The sequence below is a fragment of the Triturus cristatus genome, chromosome 5_1 (genome assembly GCF_964204655.1).
Source record: "Triturus cristatus chromosome 5_1, aTriCri1.1, whole genome shotgun sequence".
Taxonomy (NCBI): domain Eukaryota; kingdom Metazoa; phylum Chordata; class Amphibia; order Caudata; family Salamandridae; genus Triturus; species Triturus cristatus.
In genome coordinates, this window is record NC_140587.1 from 805665679 (window position 1) to 805686537 (window position 20859).

General features: G+C 43.6%; 1 protein-coding gene across 4 annotated transcripts in view; it reads right to left on the reverse strand.

Annotated features, from left to right (window-relative positions):
- MYOM1 (myomesin 1) overlaps positions 1-20859 on the reverse strand; it is a 709264-nt gene that overhangs the window by 429722 nt on the left and 258683 nt on the right. For all 4 annotated transcript variants that reach the window (XM_085605828.1, XM_085605831.1, XM_085605829.1 and 1 more), the window contains 2 exons: positions 11374-11538; positions 2081-2242 (listed from right to left, as the gene is read on the reverse strand). In XM_085605828.1, the coding sequence (XP_085461954.1) occupies positions 2081-2242; positions 11374-11538 (327 nt within the window). The remainder of the gene's footprint in view (positions 1-2080; positions 2243-11373; positions 11539-20859) is intronic.

Sequence of the window (20859 nt, forward strand, 5' to 3'; positions counted from 1 at the left end):
TCAAGTCATACAACGACAGAAAGCCTCTCCGGTCCAATCCTTTGACTGCACGGCGCTTTTTGCATGGATTCTCCCCCCTGGGGGCCTGTGATGTCCATGCACTTAGCAGAGTTAAAGTGCACTTGTCTAGATGTCAGTTCCCGTTCCACCCCTCACTTCCTCCTCTCCGGGACAGCAGCAGATGTGCGCCGGGCAGCCAGACGGACCATATGGCGACACGTGCCCCCAGTGACGCAGGAGCCCTCCACCCATCTCAGCACTCTGAGGGGCGAGAGCGGGGCAGGAGGCAGCCCTCGGTGCCACTGGAAGATGGGCTGTGGTTTCTTCCTCCGGGTGCGCGAGAGACAGATGTCATTAAAGATGTCTTTAGGGAGCATAGATCACGATGCAAGCTCCCGTCTAATTAGGTTACAAATCAACCCACGAGGAAAGCTCTTAATAACTCACATGCCGCATCCTTCGCTCCAGATTTTGAAATATCACACGCCTCTCCAAAAACGATGAGAACTTTTATGCTTTCTAAACAGAACTGCGCTTTTAAAATTATGAACCTTCCGATGAAGTCAGAATATTAAAACCGGAGAAGAATTAATGTCTGATGAAATGAAAACGGTGACAATTTCAGTATTTCACAAAATAACTCTGAAACTTTAACCCACAAAACTGAGAAAGATATATATGTATGTAAATACTTATATATAACGAGCATTGGCATAGCCAATAGGTCTCGCTTTTGGGACCTTATAAGTGTTTAGCCATGCAACAGTTGCATAACTAAACACTTATAAGGTCCCAAAAGCGAGACCTATTGGCTATGCCAATGCTTGTTTAATTTGAGAGGGAGACAACTGGCACTTCTCAAGAGACATGTAATACTTTTAATTGGAGAGTACCTGCACTTCTCAGAAACAAGCAGGTACTCTGGTACAGAGTACATGCACTTCTATTTTCTCATTTCAAGCACTGTTTACCACACATTCCTTTACCACACATGCCTTTACAACGCATTTAGTTGTAAAGGCATATTTGGTAAGGTTATATGCGTAGTAAAGTTCACACCCCAGCACCCCTGCTCTGATCCCTAGAAACCGGCCCCCAGCACTGCAATCCCCCCCTCCCTAACCACTACCCCTCCCCCCCCCCTCCCACCCCCAGCCCTGAGCCTTAAAAACCGGCCTCAGACCAGTGCACTATTTCTGGATTGTCTATGGCTGAGTCTCTCGCCCACTTTACAAAGTGTAGTATTTATGCATTGTCAATGACTGAGCCACTCATGCCCTTTACAAACTACACTATTTACATCTTGTCTTTCACTCACCCCCTCACACAGCCCTCTAATCCTGAAAGCACCTTACTCAAGTGTTGCCACTCACTCACTGGCTCACTTCGTACCTCTAAAAAGTGCACTGTTCAAAAGTTATCTCTCAAATACCATTTAGATTTGGTTGACAGATCACCAATGCATTGCTGTATATAATCGTGGTGGGTCTCACATCTTTATCCCACCGTCTTCTGACACAAACAGCATATTATACCCTTGCCAACACAAAGCATAGCTATGGGGCACATTTACAGTAACAGAACACTTTTTTCACAGTAATTAGAAATCTACTAACACTGAATGGCTTTAGAATAATGTTGACGTTCTCCAGACTATACAGCCGTAAATCCACACTGAGGCTCACATTTTAGGGATTAGCTTAATGGAGTGGAGCAGGGGAATCATTTTAATTTTAGGTTGTGTGGACACAAAGGTTATTTCTCTTCAATCTTTGCAAGTGCTCTTACCATGGAAGCCATCCAAGGGCACTCCATTAAAGTACCTGTTCAAGTTGAGGAGGCCATCTTTATAACACAACTCGCTTTTTGTTATAAGATTATTGGCCTACAATATGATGGACAGAAAGGTTCGATGGATGTGACATTTGACAACATACTCCAATGGGAATAGTAAAAAGCCAGTGTTGATAGTGGTGCAGCAGTTTCCTCCAGCCTTTGAAGGTTCAACAGAAAATTAAAATTCACGTCAACTCAGAAGTCCCGCGCCCTGAGATATTTTGTCTGTTCAGATGTTTCTTACCTCCAACAAAGACGTAGCCACTGAACTGGTCGTAGAACTCCCCCATGATCACACGCAGCGTGTAGAGGCCCTCATCCTCCTTGTTGAGGTGATTAAGTGTGAGTGTTGCACGCTCTCCGCTCCAGTGCATCTGAGCCCACTTGGATGGCGAGAGAAGTACTCCTGAAAATAAGAAGAGAAGTGCATGCTGAGTGTTGGTGTCACGGCCCTAAAAATTGAGTACCGGGCACTGACAATTTTGCACTATTTTGGGATTGGAGAAGAATTTTACCTGCTGGCGGTATATGCAGTATCTTACAGATTGTATTCTTTACCATAAAATACCTTCATGCTATGGAATTGTTTCTGGTGAATGAATTACCACACATCTAAGAATTGAATGGTACTGAATTGCTACTATTTGTATAAAAAGATGGATGGGCAAAGATGAACACTGCATTGTGTGGACATGCAAGAACATGCACAAGTCCCTAATTCATAAAAGAGACTTGCACATTTTTCAATGGCTGCCAGCCAGTTCATCAATGTTTAGGAGTCAACCCTGGCCACTTAGTTCTCAGTTATCCTTCTGCAGTCTTGCTGTATGCTGTGCAGGGACATTTAAATGAAGAGTAAAATCCATATTTCTGGGCTTAAAGGTTCTACCGTCAAGCTATAAGTACAACCTGACCCTTGGTAGTTCTTACCAAGCTAACCAGCGGCGGATCCTCCTCTAAGGTGGAGGAGCGTCGCCCCACTGCTCTGCTAGCAGTTTAAAAAGGAAAACTAAAATGATAGTAACCAATGTTATCATTTTAGTTTTCCGTTCCTGCTCAGGTGCAGGGCGGGGCTGAGGATAGGGGAGGATTGGTAAACACACACTAAGTGCGCATGACGGTTTGGCTGGCTGTATTGGGGAGGCCAAACAGTCATGCACACTATACATGTTCTCCATCGGCTATAAAGCACAGCCTATCTGGAGAACATGCACAGCCTCCCAACCCCTCTCTGTGCGCCGAACCACGGCCCTCAGACCTATCACAACACTGCTGTAAGGCAGCATTGTGATTGGCTTGGGGAGCCTGTGTTCTTCCCGCTGTCGACTGAGGAGCTGAAGAGGACCGAGAGGCGCCGGCCTGCAGGTAAGTGTTTAAAACAAAAAAAAGTAATTTACAGCCCACTCCCCGCCTGTCCCGCCACCCCTGTTAAGTAGCGGCCGCCACTGGAGCTAACACCTACAAAGCTGTTATTAAGTTACCACATTTATGGCTTCATCTATGAGGATGACAACAACACATGCCAAATTAGTACATTTTCCCAAAGATGAGGTAGGGTGCAGGAGTGATCAGGACAAGTGTGGTCCATCCCTACTTGCCCAAGAAATGCTCAGAAAACTAAGCCCATTAATGTAGGATTGTGAATTCCTAAGTTTTCCCCCCTCAGAAATCCTTGTATAACACAAAATTAACCAATTGACATTGTTTGCAGATTGGAAACAAAAGGAGGGGAACGGAGATCAAGGGTTTTTATATTAAGGTCCAGCATACGTACCCAAGCGACTATGTATAAACAAAGAGTATGCAGTTCCTAACAAAAGAGAGCAAAGACAAATACTAACTGTAAAGAAAAGAAAACACCAGTGAAATACAGGAGAGTGATCTCCTTGTTGGAAAAAGGCCCTCACACACCTGACAAGAAGGTGTCTCGCTTCATCATCGGGCCTGCTCCTACTCGGGCCGGCGCTGCAATGCCCGATCAGGCGCCCGTGATGGGGCCTACTTAGCGGAGATCTTTTTTCCGAGGCCGATAGGTGAGGTGCAAGTGAGGGTCTTGGTGTAGGTGAATGTGAAAGTGTGTAACGAATTTAAAATAGGGAAAAATATTCCAATCAAGATAATTTTATTGAATATGGTTCTTCCCCTAATTAAAAATGAAAAGAATCGCGTATGGACACCCAATGTTGTGCTATTATACGCTGAATTGTGAGGTCAATAGCACAACATTGGGTGTCCATACGCGAAGGTGGCGTATCATTTTGTACCACCGAAACGCGTCGCTGTGTGTTATTTGAGCACCCAAGCATCCCCTGGGGTCACTGAAAATAAGGACAATACGAGATTGGGTTGACCTCTAAATCACTTGGTTGTAAGACTTGGTGTGCCAATGAAATAATATTGGGTCTTCTGTTTCCATCGGTTATTACAGTCTGTTAGATTATTTGTTTTTAATTTAAGTGTGAGCAAAATTGAACCTTTGATGTACACTCTGGATGTGTTTTTATGAATTTATAGTACGCACTTTTTGATTTTTAGATCAGAAATATCTATATATCACAATATAATAAAAATTTAACTTTATATTATCTTTTTTATGATTGCTGATGATTTTGTATGATGTATGTATGATAATTGTGGGTACCCGTATGCTTACAATAGGAGCCCAAAGGGATCTTGTTTGTGACAGAAGTATCTTGTTTGGTGTCCTGTCCCTTTGGTGAGTAGGACCCTCCCTCTCCTTATTTTGAATTTGTGTTACACTAATCATCCCAGTCATCCCATAATTCCAAGTGTCTGGGTCTAGAGGCTTTGCTTCTTCTTCTTACTTCATGCCACCTCCGATTATGGGTAAGTGCTTAAGGGGTTGGGTACCTTGCTGTATAAGCTTCTTTACATAGTATAAGCAATTAGCTGTTCCTTTTATGAGTCACATTTACAAGAGGTTATTGCCACCAGAACGTCACTTTTTTTTTTGACATTCTGGTGGTGATAACCCCTTTGTCTTATTTACGAGGCGCCATTAAGCAACTTAACGTTGATTAACGCAAGCTTGTAAATAATGCCCCTTTTCATGCAGCCCTTAGCGTGAAAGGGGCAGGCAATGGGTGTTGCAGTGGCCATTCCACCGAAACACCCATTGCTTTTTTACGCTGCCCCATATTTACAAGGCTGGCCTAAATATGGGTCAGCACCAAAAATAAGACCAGGAAAAACCTGGTCTTAACCTAGCACATCGAGGAGAAATGATTAAGTTCTCCTCATTTTTGCTATTTCTATGTGTGCTGCAGCACACAGAACGAGCAAATCACCATCAGTGATTGTTCATGTGCAGGAAGGGACACCTTCCTGCACATGAACAATCATGCCCTGCAATGCAGTCACCCTTGCACTATGGTGCAAACGTGCCTGTGTTGGTGCTAGGCAGCAAAATTTAGTGCCAGCGCTAAATACGGCACATCCCAGCGTTTTCAGAATGTCAGAGCGCGACGTTCCCAATTGCGGCGTAACACTGCGCTCCGCCATTCTGTTGTGTATCTGCCCCTATGTCTCCAATGTGGGTTTCTTTTACCCGAGCCCTGCCTCCTTGCTATTTGTTTTTTTCTTAATTTATTTAGTTTCAGTTTTAAACTTACAATATTTGATTGTCACCTTAAAGTATCTAGTCCTCGAGGTAGCATAGAGCGCTGAATATCTAGGACATGACATTCAGGCTTAAGGCAAGGAATGAGTTAATGCCAAGTGCCCAGCAAAATATGTAGGTAATTCCCATAGATATTACGAGCCAGCAGGGTCAGAGGGATGGATGACCAAGACATTCAGTCAGACTTTTAAATATATGTTGAGCAGGAAAATAGCAGGTTTTAGTGAAGGAGGTGAGACTTGGAGCCACTGTAAGCAAGAACAAAGCTGCATGGTCAGTGCAAGAGAAGCTGGAATTAACATTTTACATTTCTTTGCATTGAGATTTTTTGGGGTAGTAGCTTGCAACGATTCTTGGCCCTCTAAACAGATAAAAGTTGTCAACTACATTGGATAGTCTGATGTGCTCCTATTTACCTCGTCTGAGAACATGGCATGTTGCGGAGTGGAGGATGATGTTTGATGGGGCAAGAGTGGGGGGGTGGCCACTTTTAAGGTTTCAAAAGATGAGAAACAGGGTACCAGTTTACAGGAAGTGAGCTTTTTTATATAGCACAAACTCGGCTGGAAGGTATTGGAGCGCTTTACATGAGCACCAACTACCTTACAGAAGGACACATTCACTTTTGGTAGGCGGTGGGGAGATTACGTGATTTGTGCAGAATCACTGGATGTTGAGTATCCCTGCCAAGACTTGAACCCGGTTTCCCAGCTTCAAGTCGACCACCCTAACCGCTAGGCCACATACTCTCCCATTCATTTTTGATAGGCTCTGTGAGATTAAGAGATTTGCCCAGAATCACAGGATGTTGAGCCGACGTCGAGACCCAAACCTGGTTCTCCAGTTTCAAAGTCAGCCGCTCTGGCCGTTACGCCACACCCCCTTTTTATAATTATGGCTACCCCCTGCTATTTTCCCCATTCTGTCAGATCTGAAGATTCTGAATCCTTTGGACACCAGGGTGTTGACAATTGCTCCTGAAAAGTCGTTCAGACAAGATTCTGTTGGCTGCATTTAATCGGCCTTGTGTACGTGTATTAGTGAGGATGTTTGAGGATGCTGGACATCACACAGTGTAACATACCTAGAGGACACTAATGTGTGAATAGGGTACACGTTCAGGGCCACCTTGTCTTGCATGCGCCTGCAGTTAGGTGTGTGCCTTGGGCAGAATACTGTTGAAAACCCACTATCAGTTGCTTTATAGATTTGCATGATTAAAATAATACATCAGAGAACAAAGTAAGAATCTTAGACCCCTATTTATTCTAGATCCTGGTTACACGGGTTTGGAAAACCTGGCCTGTCATGTATTATCGATTCCACAATCAATGTCATGTAATTCGAGTGCAATTTGGGGTGTGCAGTGGGGGAAAGTGCTCCAGTATTTTGACCATGTGCAGCACCCCTCTTACTTCAATATGTCACCACTAAATGTCTGGGTATACAACTACCATTGATACAAGAGACTCAATACATTAAGAGAATTTCCATTTTACCTACTGGTGCTGTGAGGTGAAAACAGGAAATGGAGTCTCACTCTCTCAGTTACCTGATGCTACGTCAGCCTGAAATCTATGGTACCGACATAAATAATATAACTGAAATTCTGCGCCTTGAGACCCTCACGGATGAGTAGTCGCGCTATACAAACTCCTGATTGATTGAAATTCCTGTGCACACTTATTTGTGGTTAATCATATTTCATTTCAAGTGCTTCCACTTTGCCTACTTTGAAAAGACAGACCTCAGTAGTTCTTTCTACAAGACATTCAAAGTCATTCTTTCACCAGATATGCATTGCACTACTCTTTACTTAATCGAAGACAACCCGCTCATCGTGTGCGTATTCGCCTTTTTATTTAAACTCTTAAACCGGCTCGTGTATGACACAATGGTCAAAGTCTCCGATTGGCCTGATTCTTTACTCCATCCTTTACAGTTTAAGTTCACCCTGGAGCAGTTTTGGGTTTTATTCAGAATCCTATTTCGCCAGATCACGAGAACAACTCTCTTGAGTTGGTGTCTAACTGTTCATCTGAAAAATAAACCTAATTTGCAATGTATTGTCATTCTCTACTAGTTACCACCATACTTATATTTGAAGAATTCAATGTATTTGTCACCCTAGTTTTGACTACAGTGAATGTGCTACAACTCTAGTATGTAACTATGTTATGACCGTCCTGCCTACTTAAGGTAACAGATTTCACTTTTAAGGTTCATGTCCTCTCCTATCTGCATTTTAGAAGGGGGTTAAGCATTGCGCAATTAATTATAGATTAGTAAAGTGCAGCCAATCACCCGCGAGGGTCTCAAGGCGCTGGGGTTGCTTGCTGCATCGAGGTCATCTGTTCACTCGAACAGCCAGGTCTTGAGTTCTTTCCTGAATTGCCGGAGCGATGAGGCGGCCCTGAGGTATCTCTGGGGCTTCTCTCACCCACATTGCATGCAGCACCCTCATTCTTCACTTTCTAACAGTCCTACCTGACTGTCGTCCGTCACAATCACAAAAGGGAAATAACTGTTACCTCAATGCTGCTTCACGTGGAATTCCGATGGCCCACTTGGAATCTGGCAACCGCAGGGTTCACCTTTCAACATGCAGCACTTAAATGGAGCACGGAAGGGTTGATCAATCAAAAAGCATTTGTTAAGCACGACACTGTCACCTCTAGGGGTATCTAGGCGCTGTGTCTCCCTCGAAGAGCCAGGTCTTGAGTCTCTTTCTGAAGTCTGCCAGCGAGGGGGCTATACGGAGCTGGAGGGAAAGGTTGTTCCAGGTCTTGGAAGCGATGTAGGAGCGGCCATCGCTGTGATGGATGCAAGGGGTGTGTGCGAGGGAGAGTGAAGGAGCACAGGTGTCTTGCAGGTTGGGTGATTCGCCAAAACACAGATTATGGTCTCAGAAAATCTGGTGCCTCTCTCTGGATAGCCAAAGAGGCCCTGAGTAAAGCTCTAAAAAGTGAGATCTTCAGGGGGCTACCCGAACAAAGGTATGGTCAGGAGCACGCCAGGAGATCGTGGCCTCATCGCCTTCTCTCGTCAGACTGACTCTCCTTCACATCAGAACCAGCTCCAGAATTCCAATGATGACATCACAGAAGGCTTCAGTTCTGGCTGCCACTGGAACATTCTGTACCTATATATTCATAATATGCTGTGCAGATAAACTAAAGTCAAAGATCCTGGGGGAAGTGTTTTCCTAGTTAGTAAACAAATGGCACACTGACTCCTGTTCATGGGTAAATGACACTGAAATAATTGCAGTGCAGCAGCATCACCCCTGCAGAGTTCAAGCATGTGCATTATCGCCTCATTTATGCTACGAACGTCAGTTGCATTAGCCCTGGCACAGTTCCGTAAGCACCCTGCGTGGTTTGTGGGTTTAGAGTACAACAAAAAAGTATATGTTTGTCAGTTCACTGTTGCTGTCCACATTTTCTTTGCACGTCGCCAACTAGCATGGCCCAGAGTTCTCTTAAAATGGCACTTAAAATGCTGGAAGAGAAAAGTTGGGTGCCTAGTTTCTGGGAATCCTCATGGTTACTTGAGGGTTCGCAGCTCAAAGGTCTTTCGGACCTCTATACCAGTCATACCATGCCATGTGTTTGTTAGAATGCACGTTATTTGTACTTTTATTCTAAGTAAACAGGCTTTTCCCAGCTTCTTCTAGTCACTGCTGCAAAGGTCTTTGCGGTGCTTAATTTGAGCCGATGGTTTCTGGTGTTAGCACCGACACCTAATTGTCAGCAACGGCACCGATGACAGTCGGCCACATGGTTGCAGTGTTTGCCTAATTTATAGATGAGCACAGCAACAGCTGTTTATTAATTCAATATACATTAAACATCATTATATCTGCCGCCCAAGCCATTGTTATAGCGTTGGTTGGCCTGGAAGGTCTGAACCGTCACACTTGAAGGGGTGTGATGGTTAGTAGTTGTGTTGGTACTGCCATTGGCAGCACCGGCAGGGGCTATCGGTGGTGCAAGCTACAGTGGACTCCTGACGAGGGCCCTGGCACCTATGTGTTTACAAATTAAGCACTGGGTCTTAGTGCACACTCTACTGACAAGAGGTTTGATTCAATCACAGTCATGGCTACAAACTCTCTGTTGTTCCCTGCGATGAAATAGTACAGCAGAGTTTGCGTACCCTTCAGGGCAAACGACATGCCGGCTAGTGGAATTGTCTTGAATTTGGATACTCCTTCTAGGAGTGACTTTATGCTCCTTGCAAAGGACCGCAAGGGTTGTTTCCAGTAGAATCAATAGTGGAAGATGAGACGATGGTATCGGACGGGCACTTCTAGTGGCTGGTTGTCAATAGACTATTTGTGGGTTTGACATTTCCTTCAAGTTATTGTTATTTCTTCTACATAATCCCCTCTATAGACGGAGAGGCTGTCTAATTCGTGCTGAAGTCCTAGAGGTAGCTGGTTTAGTAGCCTAGTGTTGTTTTGCACAGTTAAGTGTTGATTTCCAAATGCCCTTCTTTACAGAAGGTTGGTTCATATGTTTGATTGTCCTTTGGGGGAGCCGCTCCTGTCTACAGCTTGTGTTTATAGGGTTTTGGCCAGCACGTGAATTTTCTCTTGTTGAGTCTCTTGTGAGCTCAAGTATCCAAGGGTCTGATGCATTATTATCATAGCTGGCAAAGTTTCAGATTACCATATGTGACGTTTTCATAATTTCAGTGCAGTGCAAGACTTTGGTCAAAGCCATACTGTGAGGAGTCAACTCTTCTCATTGCCAGAAACAACTCTATGCTGTCCCCGGCTGGGACATCATGTTCCACTACAATTATCATGTTTTGATGAAAAATTGAAAACAACCACTTGTTTGTATTTTTGAAATTATACAACTTCAGAGATATGTTAGATTAGATCCTATGCAGGTTCAAGTTTTTATTCTTACACAATTAGTTCAACAGAGTCATTTTGCTGCTGTCAAAAGGAAGAAAGCTAATAGATCGCGAGGGTTGTTTTTAGTTAAAACTGCTCTTCGCAATGACTAAACCTGCTCACTTTGTAGTCCTCTTCTCTCCAATTCAGTCATCCTACCTGACTCTTGCCTAACAAGCTGACGTCTTCCTACCCACCCTCTCCCTGCCAGTGTTCCCACTTCCTATATGATGGTGTGTCATAGGTACCCAATCCCGCACACCAGCCTTGCTGTCTACACCCTCCTGCCCAATTCCGGCATTCTTCTGAAGCCATTTTGTATTCATCCTCTAACCTTATTCAAGAGTTCAAAGTTTATTGTACACATTTAAACATTGAGAAAGACATAGAGTCTTATTTAAGACTAAACAGTTAACAGATATTGGCCAATAGATGTGGATGTTCTGACTGCCCACATAGGCCTACCCGCCTCATTTAGAGCAGGAAGTGAGTGTTCCCAATGGTAGAGTCACCTCCAGTTACGACATCAAAAACTCTATGTAGGGAGACCTGATGGGCTCTTGAAATGGTATAAGAGAAGAACCCAAATTACATGCGGCTCCTTCTATGCTATGTCTTCCAACTTTATTTCTGCCTGAGAGTCCCTTGTAAACGATAGCGGCCTAAGATAGAAAAATCATTGACATTTCCCTGCAGCAGGGAGAAACACCTCCCTATACATGGGGGGCATTAGTACTGTGATTCATGAAGATGGACTCCCATTTTTGAGTGATCTATCTTCATGAATCACACAAGTGACAATAGGCTCATGGCTGGCCCGTAGTGAAGTTTTTTTAAAATCCCAGACCCAGTTCCAATCAAGCATGCAGGAGTAGTCAGGGGACGGATGGCCATGAAACCTGACAATTCTTGACTAGGCAGCCCAGCCAGCATGGCAAGGTAGCGGTGTGGCTTACCCCACAGCAAAGTCCTATTCCCTTCTGGAGCTCACCATTTCTGTACCACTGGATCTCAGGCTGGAAGCGCTTGATGGTAGGACAGATGACGACGGTGACACCCAGGCTCTTTGTTTCTCCTTCTCGACCAAAGGCGACTTCAAACGTGTTCAAAAAGTGAATATCAAACCTAGGGCTGTATCCGTATGGGCTGACGCCAACTATGAGAAAAAGATTAATAAATGCATGTATGTCAATTAATCAAAAATATTACATTTTATTTATTTTTATTTATGAAATTTTATATAGTGCGAACATGATCAAGGCGACGTGCATACAAGTAACAACAATATCATCGAGCATGGACAAGGTGTGGGCATCACTCCTAGAGAGCAAATCACGGGGTCCAGTTGGACCGCAACCTGTAGAATGTGTCCACGATGCAAGAGATGATGGAGAGGTCAAGTGGTGGGACACTTTACAACCTGTTGAAATTCATATTGTTTCCAACTTCAGTGAGGTGTGCAGACTTTAAAACAATCAATAGCTATTATATGTGGTCCTAGGGTATGCATGCAAGAGTCCAGCCTTTCACAGATACCATCAGACCAAGCTTTCAGGATATTACCCACTCTCCTGAATTTACAATCTCTTTCCCACTTTGAAAACTCAGGTAATTTCTAGCAATAAGGATATGTGGATGAACACCTGGATGACTGACTGGATGAGTGGGCTTATATATGAGTGAATGGATGGATGGATTTAAGGATGATTGGTGGATAAATGAACATACATATAAATATACTTCCACTCCCACCACCCACTTAAAAAAATGGTCCTTCTCAATGTTTCTTCTCTAAAAATGTGTAACAACAATTATTAAGGCCCCCATAAAGAAGCATGTAAATTCCAAACCTAGTTTTGGATTATTTCTTCGGTTAATTGCGTGGCTTTTGATTTTTATCCATCAGCATTTTCTAATGATATTGATTGATTATTGTTTCATTATAGCTGCCTGTGTTTTTATAATATTTTCCAATAACGATAAATGAGATGTAGGCAGGTGGTCTTCGAATACAGTTCTTCACATTGATTAACATTAAACACATTCATGTCTGTGCTTATAAAAAAAGGGCATTCGTATCAATAGGAAACCTCCATACAGAAGGCAGAAATTCAAACTAAGGGGCATATTTACAAGGGCTTTATCTCCGCTTTTTTGGCTTAAAAAGCCAAAAAAGCAGAGATAAAACCAGCGCCCTATTTACAAGAGGGTGCTAACATGCATAAGCGCATGTTAGCACCCTTTTTCCCAATGCCTCACTTTGCAGCTCCAATGAGATGCAAAGTGGGCGTTACTGGGCGTACCCAAGATGGACTACTTTGCAAATATCGCTGATGCTTACATCGTGATATTTACAAGGCAGCCCACAGGATTTTTGCACACATTAGATTTTGGCGAAAACTGATGTTTTCGCCAAAACCTAACGTCTGCTAAAATCCTGACTTAGCCATCCCTAACATAGGGGGTGGATTATGCTAATACGACCCTGTGGGTCGTATCATCAAGGTTATCGCCCTTTTGCAGGGAACATCACTGGAAAACCAGCGATGTTCCCTGCAAAACGGTGATAACCTCGCTATCTCTGGAATTTTTATCGCCCTGGAGTAACGCGTTGTTAATAACGCGCTACCAGGGCGATAAATACCAAAGACAGCGTGCGATAATATAATTATCGCTAAGCACGGCCAGCGATAATTATCGCTGCCCGTTGTTAATATGCCCCCAAGTTCAGTGAGAGGGATCAAAGCTGTGTCCCTTAGATTAACAGAATCCTGTACATGGTGCAGTAAAACATCTGAGTGACCAAACTAGCTGACAAGTTTCATGCTCCAGATCATGCTAGTCCCATTCACATACTGTTATCATGTGGATTACTCCTAAAATGGGCGTCATAACTTCAGTGCCAGCCTTTCTGCTGGCCTTTCAGGAACAGTGTGAAATGGAAACAGAAGAAAGACTAAAGACAGCCTGTAATTTTTGTTGCTTAAATGTTCAATAGAGCTCATGCGTTGGCAAGACTGACTTTGGCGATATGACACTTTTGTTTCATTGGGTCCAGTCACAGTCCATGTCACAACATCTCCAAACATCAGCCAAGTCTGAGGGTCACTGGGCTGAATTCCAGAAGTTCCCTGATTCAATGAATACCATTGCATTGGGTAACAACAAACATCTGTCAGGGCCAGTGAGCATGTTCTCTACAAATATACGATTTATGTCAAGAAGGGCTTGGTCGGAGGAGCCAAGCCCAAATATCCATCCCATAGGTCAAAGATTCCTTTCTGCTCGAGCTTCTTGCCCCTGCTTCTGCTCTTCAATCAGAATTAAGAGATTAATAGTGCAAAACTCAGAATATTGAGGAAGAGACCTGCGCTTCAGCCTGAGTTACTTCACCTATTCCTTAGCAGGAAATGGGTGTGTGGCTGTTTGTGATGCACACTCCTAAACAGAAGGTTAATTCTATAAGATAATATAGTGGACAGACGTCTGGTGGTCATGCCAGGGAACTCTTAAGTACACTGTTTGAGGGCTTTCAAGTTGTTGGAGCCGATGCACAAATATAATCTGGAAACAGCAATGAAATGAGCAGGTTTTTGAAAAGCCATAGGGTGGAAGAGGCTGAATGTATTGGTTGTAGACAACCACAGTACAGCTGAGCGCTTCTAGAGCCACTACTATTACAACATTAGCGCAGAAGCACCCTCTCCTGTGGCTAGGGCTGCAATCACCATAGAAAGAGGACTTGTCGCACTGCTGGGCTTGTTGGAGTAGCGTTTAGAGTCTGTAAGGATTAAGTGCCATATTTATGGTCAAGTCACACAGTGCAGCGCAGCAAGTCACCTTGCCGCACTGCACTGCGTGACAGGGAAAGGGCAGGAATCCGCCATATGTAAGTCAATATTGTACATTCTGGCCTTTTCCCCTGTGCTGGCGCAATTTTGGCTGCCTAGTGCCATTGCAGGCACCCTTGCACCTTGATAAATACGCCCCTCAGTTTTCAAACTATCACCTCTACAATTGGATAACTGTAATGATGTACAAATAATGCATACACTACAATATTTTAAGTATTCTCATATGGTATTATGTTTTCTGAGAATCTCGATCGGAAGTTAACATTCAAGTGGGAATGGAACCGCCCTCCATCCTGCACTGGACAGATGCGGGAAGTAAATACTGGGTGAGAGCAAAGGCAGCTCTGGAGTCCAAACATACTCCGCATTGTGTAGTAGGCAGATGAATGGACAAACCAGAGGGTCTAGTAGTCTTATCTGCTATTAATTCTTCTGTTTTTGTATAACCTAGAATATTTAATGACAATTTTAGAACATAGATTCCATCACTCAGGGACATGAGTTTGAGCTGCCTTGTAGTGCGCTATAAAAACACGGTGTCCTCTGCAATGTGTATTAAGAAACACTTGCTCGATCACCATGTCAATCTGCCATTCTATCTAGACTAGACTACGCTAGTTCTCTCCTGTTGGGGGCTAATCAGGCTGAGGTTATGCGGTTGCAGCGTGTTCAGAATGCTGCCGCTAGAGCCTTGTTGGGACTCCCGCGTAGTTGCCCCTCTGCTGGTGCCATCCGGAAGCTTCACTGGCTACCTATGGCTAAGCGAATCCAATTTAAGACGCTTTGTCTATCTTTTAAGATCTTGAAGCTTGCCTCTCCCAGCCTGTTAACTAACTTGCTCACCCCGTATGTTCCGACTCGCCAGCTGCGCTCCTCAGGGCAGCATCTGGTTAGAGCTCCCCGTGTGAAGCGCCTTTGGGCCGGGGGTCGTTCCTTTCGCTGCTTGGCAGCCAAGTTATGGAATTCTTTGCTTCTCCAGATCTGCAGGATGGAACGTTTGTTGGACTTTAGGAAAGCTATCAAAACTTTTCTTTTTCCATCTGCCTAGTCATTTTTTATCCTCTTACTTGTTCTATGCGCCTTCCTGTTCTGGTTCATAGCTCCGATCTTCTAATGCTGGCAGCGCCGGGACACCTCTTTGGTGAGGCAGCTGCGTGCTATATAAACTCGGATAAAATAACATAACATAACTTCACTGGTTGGTACAGCACCTACTTTCTGATTAGTATACCTCATTTTCATTGTTGAAAATGATGCCCAGGAAAGGTCACATTTGCTTTCTATCAATAGAGCATAAACGTGTCATAACTCTAACTAAACAGTGGGTGCTGCTTTTTGAAAATGTACACAGTCACATCTCAGATTGGGCATTGATGCTGGGAAAAGTCTTTTCAATCATGAGAGCGGGGCTGTTATATGTAGAAAGTTTGAGGCACATTTACAACATTTTGCATTTTTTTAAATAAACTGATTTTATTGTATCAAGTATCAAATATAATACAGAGCTCTGTAACCCGGAAGACTTCTGCCACAATACACATTAGAGGGTTATGACTTTGAACATTTTGCATTTTTGACGCAGCCACGACGCTAAATGTATTTTGAAATTTAAAAAGCTATATAAATTAGATTTGCTTGAGATTTTTGTCAAAAAGTAACGCAAGGCAGCACTTTGCATTAGGAAGGCATCCCCATGCGTGCCCATGCATCCAACCATGGATTTTGGTCGGTTTCAAGATTTACTAAAGCTAGTACACCTAGGAATGCGTAAAACATCTACGCCTCCCTGAAGCAGGCGTGACAAAGAAAAATATCTTTCGTTTTCCTTGTTACTTCGTCTTTCTATATGTGCTGAATTCTGAAGCACACATAGAAAGAGGAAAAGGCCTTTAAGGATTGTTTCTGTGCAGAAGTTATCCATTCCTGCACAAAAACAATCCTGCCTGTAACACAGGCACCCTTGAACCATCGTGTTAGGGTGCCTACATTGGCACTAGGCTGCACATAGTGCACCAGCGCTGGAAGACAGCAGAAATGTGCCATATCCTAGTTGATATGGTGGCTTTCTGCTGTCTTCTTGTCATACAACACAGCGCAACAACTTTGCTTGCTGTCCTGCGTTGCACGAAAAATTTGTAAATCTGCCCCTTCGTGTCAAAATCTGTACCATTGAAGCTTGTAACTTTGTTATATCTAAGGTCAGGTTAGGACAAAAAATAATGTAGGGCACCAAATTAAAAGTGCCCCCATTAGTGAATCAGCTAGCTAAAAAAGTGGCACACGTTTGTAACTCATATCACTTTTAAAATTGTAATGACACACAGTATAATTGTTTTGCAAAGTACGGAAAACTGCATGGATTTGAGCTTCCTGCAGGCAATATTTGTGGTAATACCAGAGAACTCAACAGTATAAACCGCGCACCCAACCCTAAAATAGGCATGTAAACATCCAAAAATAGCCTATACATTGATCTGTGAGATCAGACATTCAGGCACTTCCAGATGGCCCTTAATGCCAGCACGGACCTGATTATATCACGGGCCTGGCAGTGATACTCGATTGGGAAATGCAATTTCACGTTTCATTATGGCTTTCAGTATTAAAATGTAAAAGCTGTTAGCAGTAGTATCAATTTTTGGGAGGAGACAGAATCAAATCCTGGGATGAAAGCATTAAATGATTTATTACCTCCTCTGAGACTCTGAAGAAAGATGGCTGGCCTGACACACAAAGGGGCATATTATCAAGCACGGCGTTAAAATTATAGCCGCTTTAGCGGCAGAAAACTGCCGCTAACGCGGCGATAATGGGCTTGATAATATGCCGCAGAGATTTCCAATAGAAGCCCATGTTGACACCAGAACATGGGCTTCTATGGGAATTCTCAAGGGCATATTATCAAGCCCATTATCACCGCTTTAGCGGCAGTTTTCTGCCTCTAAAGTGGCGATAATTTTAACGCCGTTTCTTGATAATATGCCCAAAAGTTTGTTACTTACTTGGATTTGTTAATTTCGACTGATGAGTCCATAAAGTCCTACCTCTCATCCCACTTTCAGAAAACATCATTCTGAAATGTGTTATGTCTTCGGCAGCTTTCATTGTAACAAGAATACACGAGGGATCCGCTCTTCTGGAAGGTCAAGGAGTGGCTAGATATTGAAGCCTTTTCCATTTACCTTACTTGAAATTCTTCTACCCATATATTATCCCAGTTTTTTAAATTTTTTAGTTCTAGATGTTGGGCTTTGCTGTGTTTGGTGGCCTACTGACAGGCCTCAGTCACTCCTTGAAATAAGCCATAATGCTGGGATCACTGGAGTTGGGAGGCACTTTCAGGATAGTTTTGATTGGTGTAAAGGTACCTACCTAGAACAGTCTAGTCTGCATTATTTAAGAACCCATGCATAGCGGACTGAACCTCAGGACAAAGCAAGCCCAGGGAAAACGTGAAATACTTCCCAGTTACTTTTGCAGAAGAAATTCTGCTTGCTGGAATAAAACTGGCAGTATTGTCTCAAACAATGGACTGAGTCCTTGCCTCGTTCTGTGGAAGAGAATTCTCTGGACGGAAGTCTGGGTACGTTAGAGCTTAAATCTGACGTGATTAGTCTGCTTTGCCTGGTGAGAAACCTACTTGCTGGGGGACTGAGTTTGCTGTAGCTTAGAATGTACCTAACCAGTGGGACATTTTGACTTCTTGAATCCTGTCCAGTTTTTTGGTTTGCTACTGACTAGACTGTGTGGAATGAACCATGCCAATTTTGGGGAGGAACCTACAGCGCATTCCAAGAGACCAAACTAAAAACAGTTCAGTGCAATGTATCCAGAAGAAAACAACATGAACCAACCACACAAAACACTACTTTGATTTTTTAAGAGATAAAAGGACCATCTCTGTAGATTTGGCTGAAAAGTAATTCCAAGTGTATTCTTCTGACCAAGGAGTGGTCTGGTTTGGAGACTAATATATCCACCAAAAGCTGCTGACAAAGGTGGCACTCCAGAGGATGCACCTACGACTTAACTTACTGCACACAGCCAACTTGCAGCTTGCAGAAAAAACAACTGTATCTGTCATTGTATCAGTCAGCAATTTCGGGTCAGCCATCAAAAGATCTATAATTGTGCTTGAAGCTTCTTACACAATAGGTCAGTAGATTAACTCACCCTATATCCAAAGCTCTAGAGACCATGTCAGATATGGTTTTCAACATTGTCCCACAACTGATGTATGCTCTAGAAATTGTTCTAAAATCAAATATAGAAAACTTGATCAATCAAGAGGTGTCATTGGGTTCAACCCCTTGCACTAGGCCCCAGGAAGGCTTGCATGAAGGAGCTCTTACATTTTTCCTATTTTTCAGTCTAATATTGACCTCAGCCACCTACAGATCCTCAATCCTCCCTAAATTTGCTTTTCTTCACTTATGTGATAGTTTTCTAAGTAAACTGTATCAATTCAATTCTACTTGGTTCACACCTTTACATTTCTTTTACTGTCTTGTTGTTTGGTGGGTGTGTCACACAACCCACACATTTCTTTGGGAACGCCTTTCCTGATCAAACACAGCTACAAATGGATACCCTTAATAAATGAAAAAATGAATGAAGAGATTTCTATAACGCACGGCTACTCCGAGGAGTGTCCCGGCACTACAAGGGAAATAGGAGTCAGAAAAAAAGAAAAAAACTCATTAGCGAGTGAAAAGCCAAGTCTTAAGTTGCTTTTTAAACAATTGTTCATTGTTCACTTGGCGGAGTTCCACAGGCAATTTGTTCCAAGCTTGAGGGCCCAGAAGGGAAAAGGCTCTGCCTCCAGATCTAGCTCGTTTTACCCTCGGAACTTTGGCCAGGTGGCCTTTTGAAGAGCACAGAGATCAGGAGGGAGTGTAGAATTGGATTCTAAAAGACAGGTAATCTGGGCCAGAATGGTGCTTAAGGGCCAAGGTTTTAAACAAGATCCTTTTTCTGACAGGGAGCCAATGCAAATTCTTCAGATGAGAAGTAATAGAGGCTCGGTTGGGTAGATGTAAGGCCAGGAGAGCAGCAGCGTTCTGTACAGCTTGTAGTTTCTGCAGTAGATATTGTGAGAGTCCTGCATAAAGGGCATTAGGACAATCCAGTCGAGACATCTCCAGAGCCAGAAGAATTGTGATCCTAACAGGCAAGGAGAGGAGTTGCAGAAATATTTTGCCCGTGTGCAGCAGATCAAAACATGAAACCTGTTCATCATTGTGGATCCCTCTTTTAAGGTAGTGTGGAGGTCAGTCACTGCTCACAGTGAAACTGAGACCTCTTTTCCCCCACAGCCTGAAAGTCGTATACCCCACAATGTCCAAGGATTTAGTACAAGGGAACAAGAACCTCTGAACCCATACCTATAGTCTGAGATATTAGGATCAAGTGAAGCCACTACCAAAGCTGCGAGGAATACAGGGATCTAGTCTGACAATAACCTTTATTTTTGGGCCAAAGTGAAGTCGGCAAAAGGTTTGACCATTTTCTTCTGCAGACGTATGATATTGTTGTTCCCTAGCTACGTATACAAAAGTCTAGTAAGGTTGCTGATGAGATGATCATCTCTAGGCATGGCTAATGCAACAGTCTTTTTCTGGGTCCTTCACAATCTATGTATCAACAGAATGCAGTAGCATGGCAATCCACTGACCTTCACAGGCATCAACACATGTCACCAAGTCTGGTGCACCGTTATCACTTTTATTGACTGCTGTTGAGCTAGAGGGCAACATACCATTTGGGGGCATTCATTTCATTGTCAAGCCATTCCTCAGGGGCATTTTCGCCTGGGCTACAATTTAATGGTAGGCCATCTCTTTTTTTTACTCTCTTTATTGAGCCTTGCATATAAAACATCGTACATCACAGTAAAGAGTAGTGGAATCCATTATATGACAATAACATGGAATAGTAGAGAACGCTGTCTCATCTCACATAGTATTTCCATGATGTTCAGAATATTACATGTATTGCGAATGCGGCCCAGAACGTCTTTGCATCACCCTTTAAGCGTATAAACCCTCTTCCTTGTATTGTTTTCTGCATGGGCTAGCCACGCAGGTAAGCAGACAAAGTATCAGAACGTTTACGTACAACAGAATGTTAACTTCTCCGGTTTTGGTCTAGGTTATAGCATGTATGGTGTATAGTTCTACAGCCTTTATGGCATGTCTAGGGTAGGCGGCCCCTTACAGTTAGCGTTACAGCATGGGGAATGGTGTTGCCCTTAGTCTCAGTGTTCTCCTAGTTCATAGTTACCTCACCCAGTCATCTCCTGCTTGAAACCAGACAGCCTTTACATCCAGCTGTCAGCCAAAGACGCCCTGCAAAGCCCCCAACGCTCCTCATCCATAAGAGCTTCAAGCTCCGCATGTGCACGGTGGGTAACTTCTGCCTTCCACCTACTATGGGGAGGGAAAGTAGGGGACTTCTTTGCATGCCACCCCAGAGCCAGGGTAAGGAACCTAGTCCTCACCGAATTTCTGGGCAGTCCCCCATAAAGGGCTAGGAGGCAGATCTAGGCCGTTAACAGCTGAGGTCTACCCAGGGTGTGTTCCAATGACTCAGTAACATGCAGCCAGAACCTATCTCTGATCAGG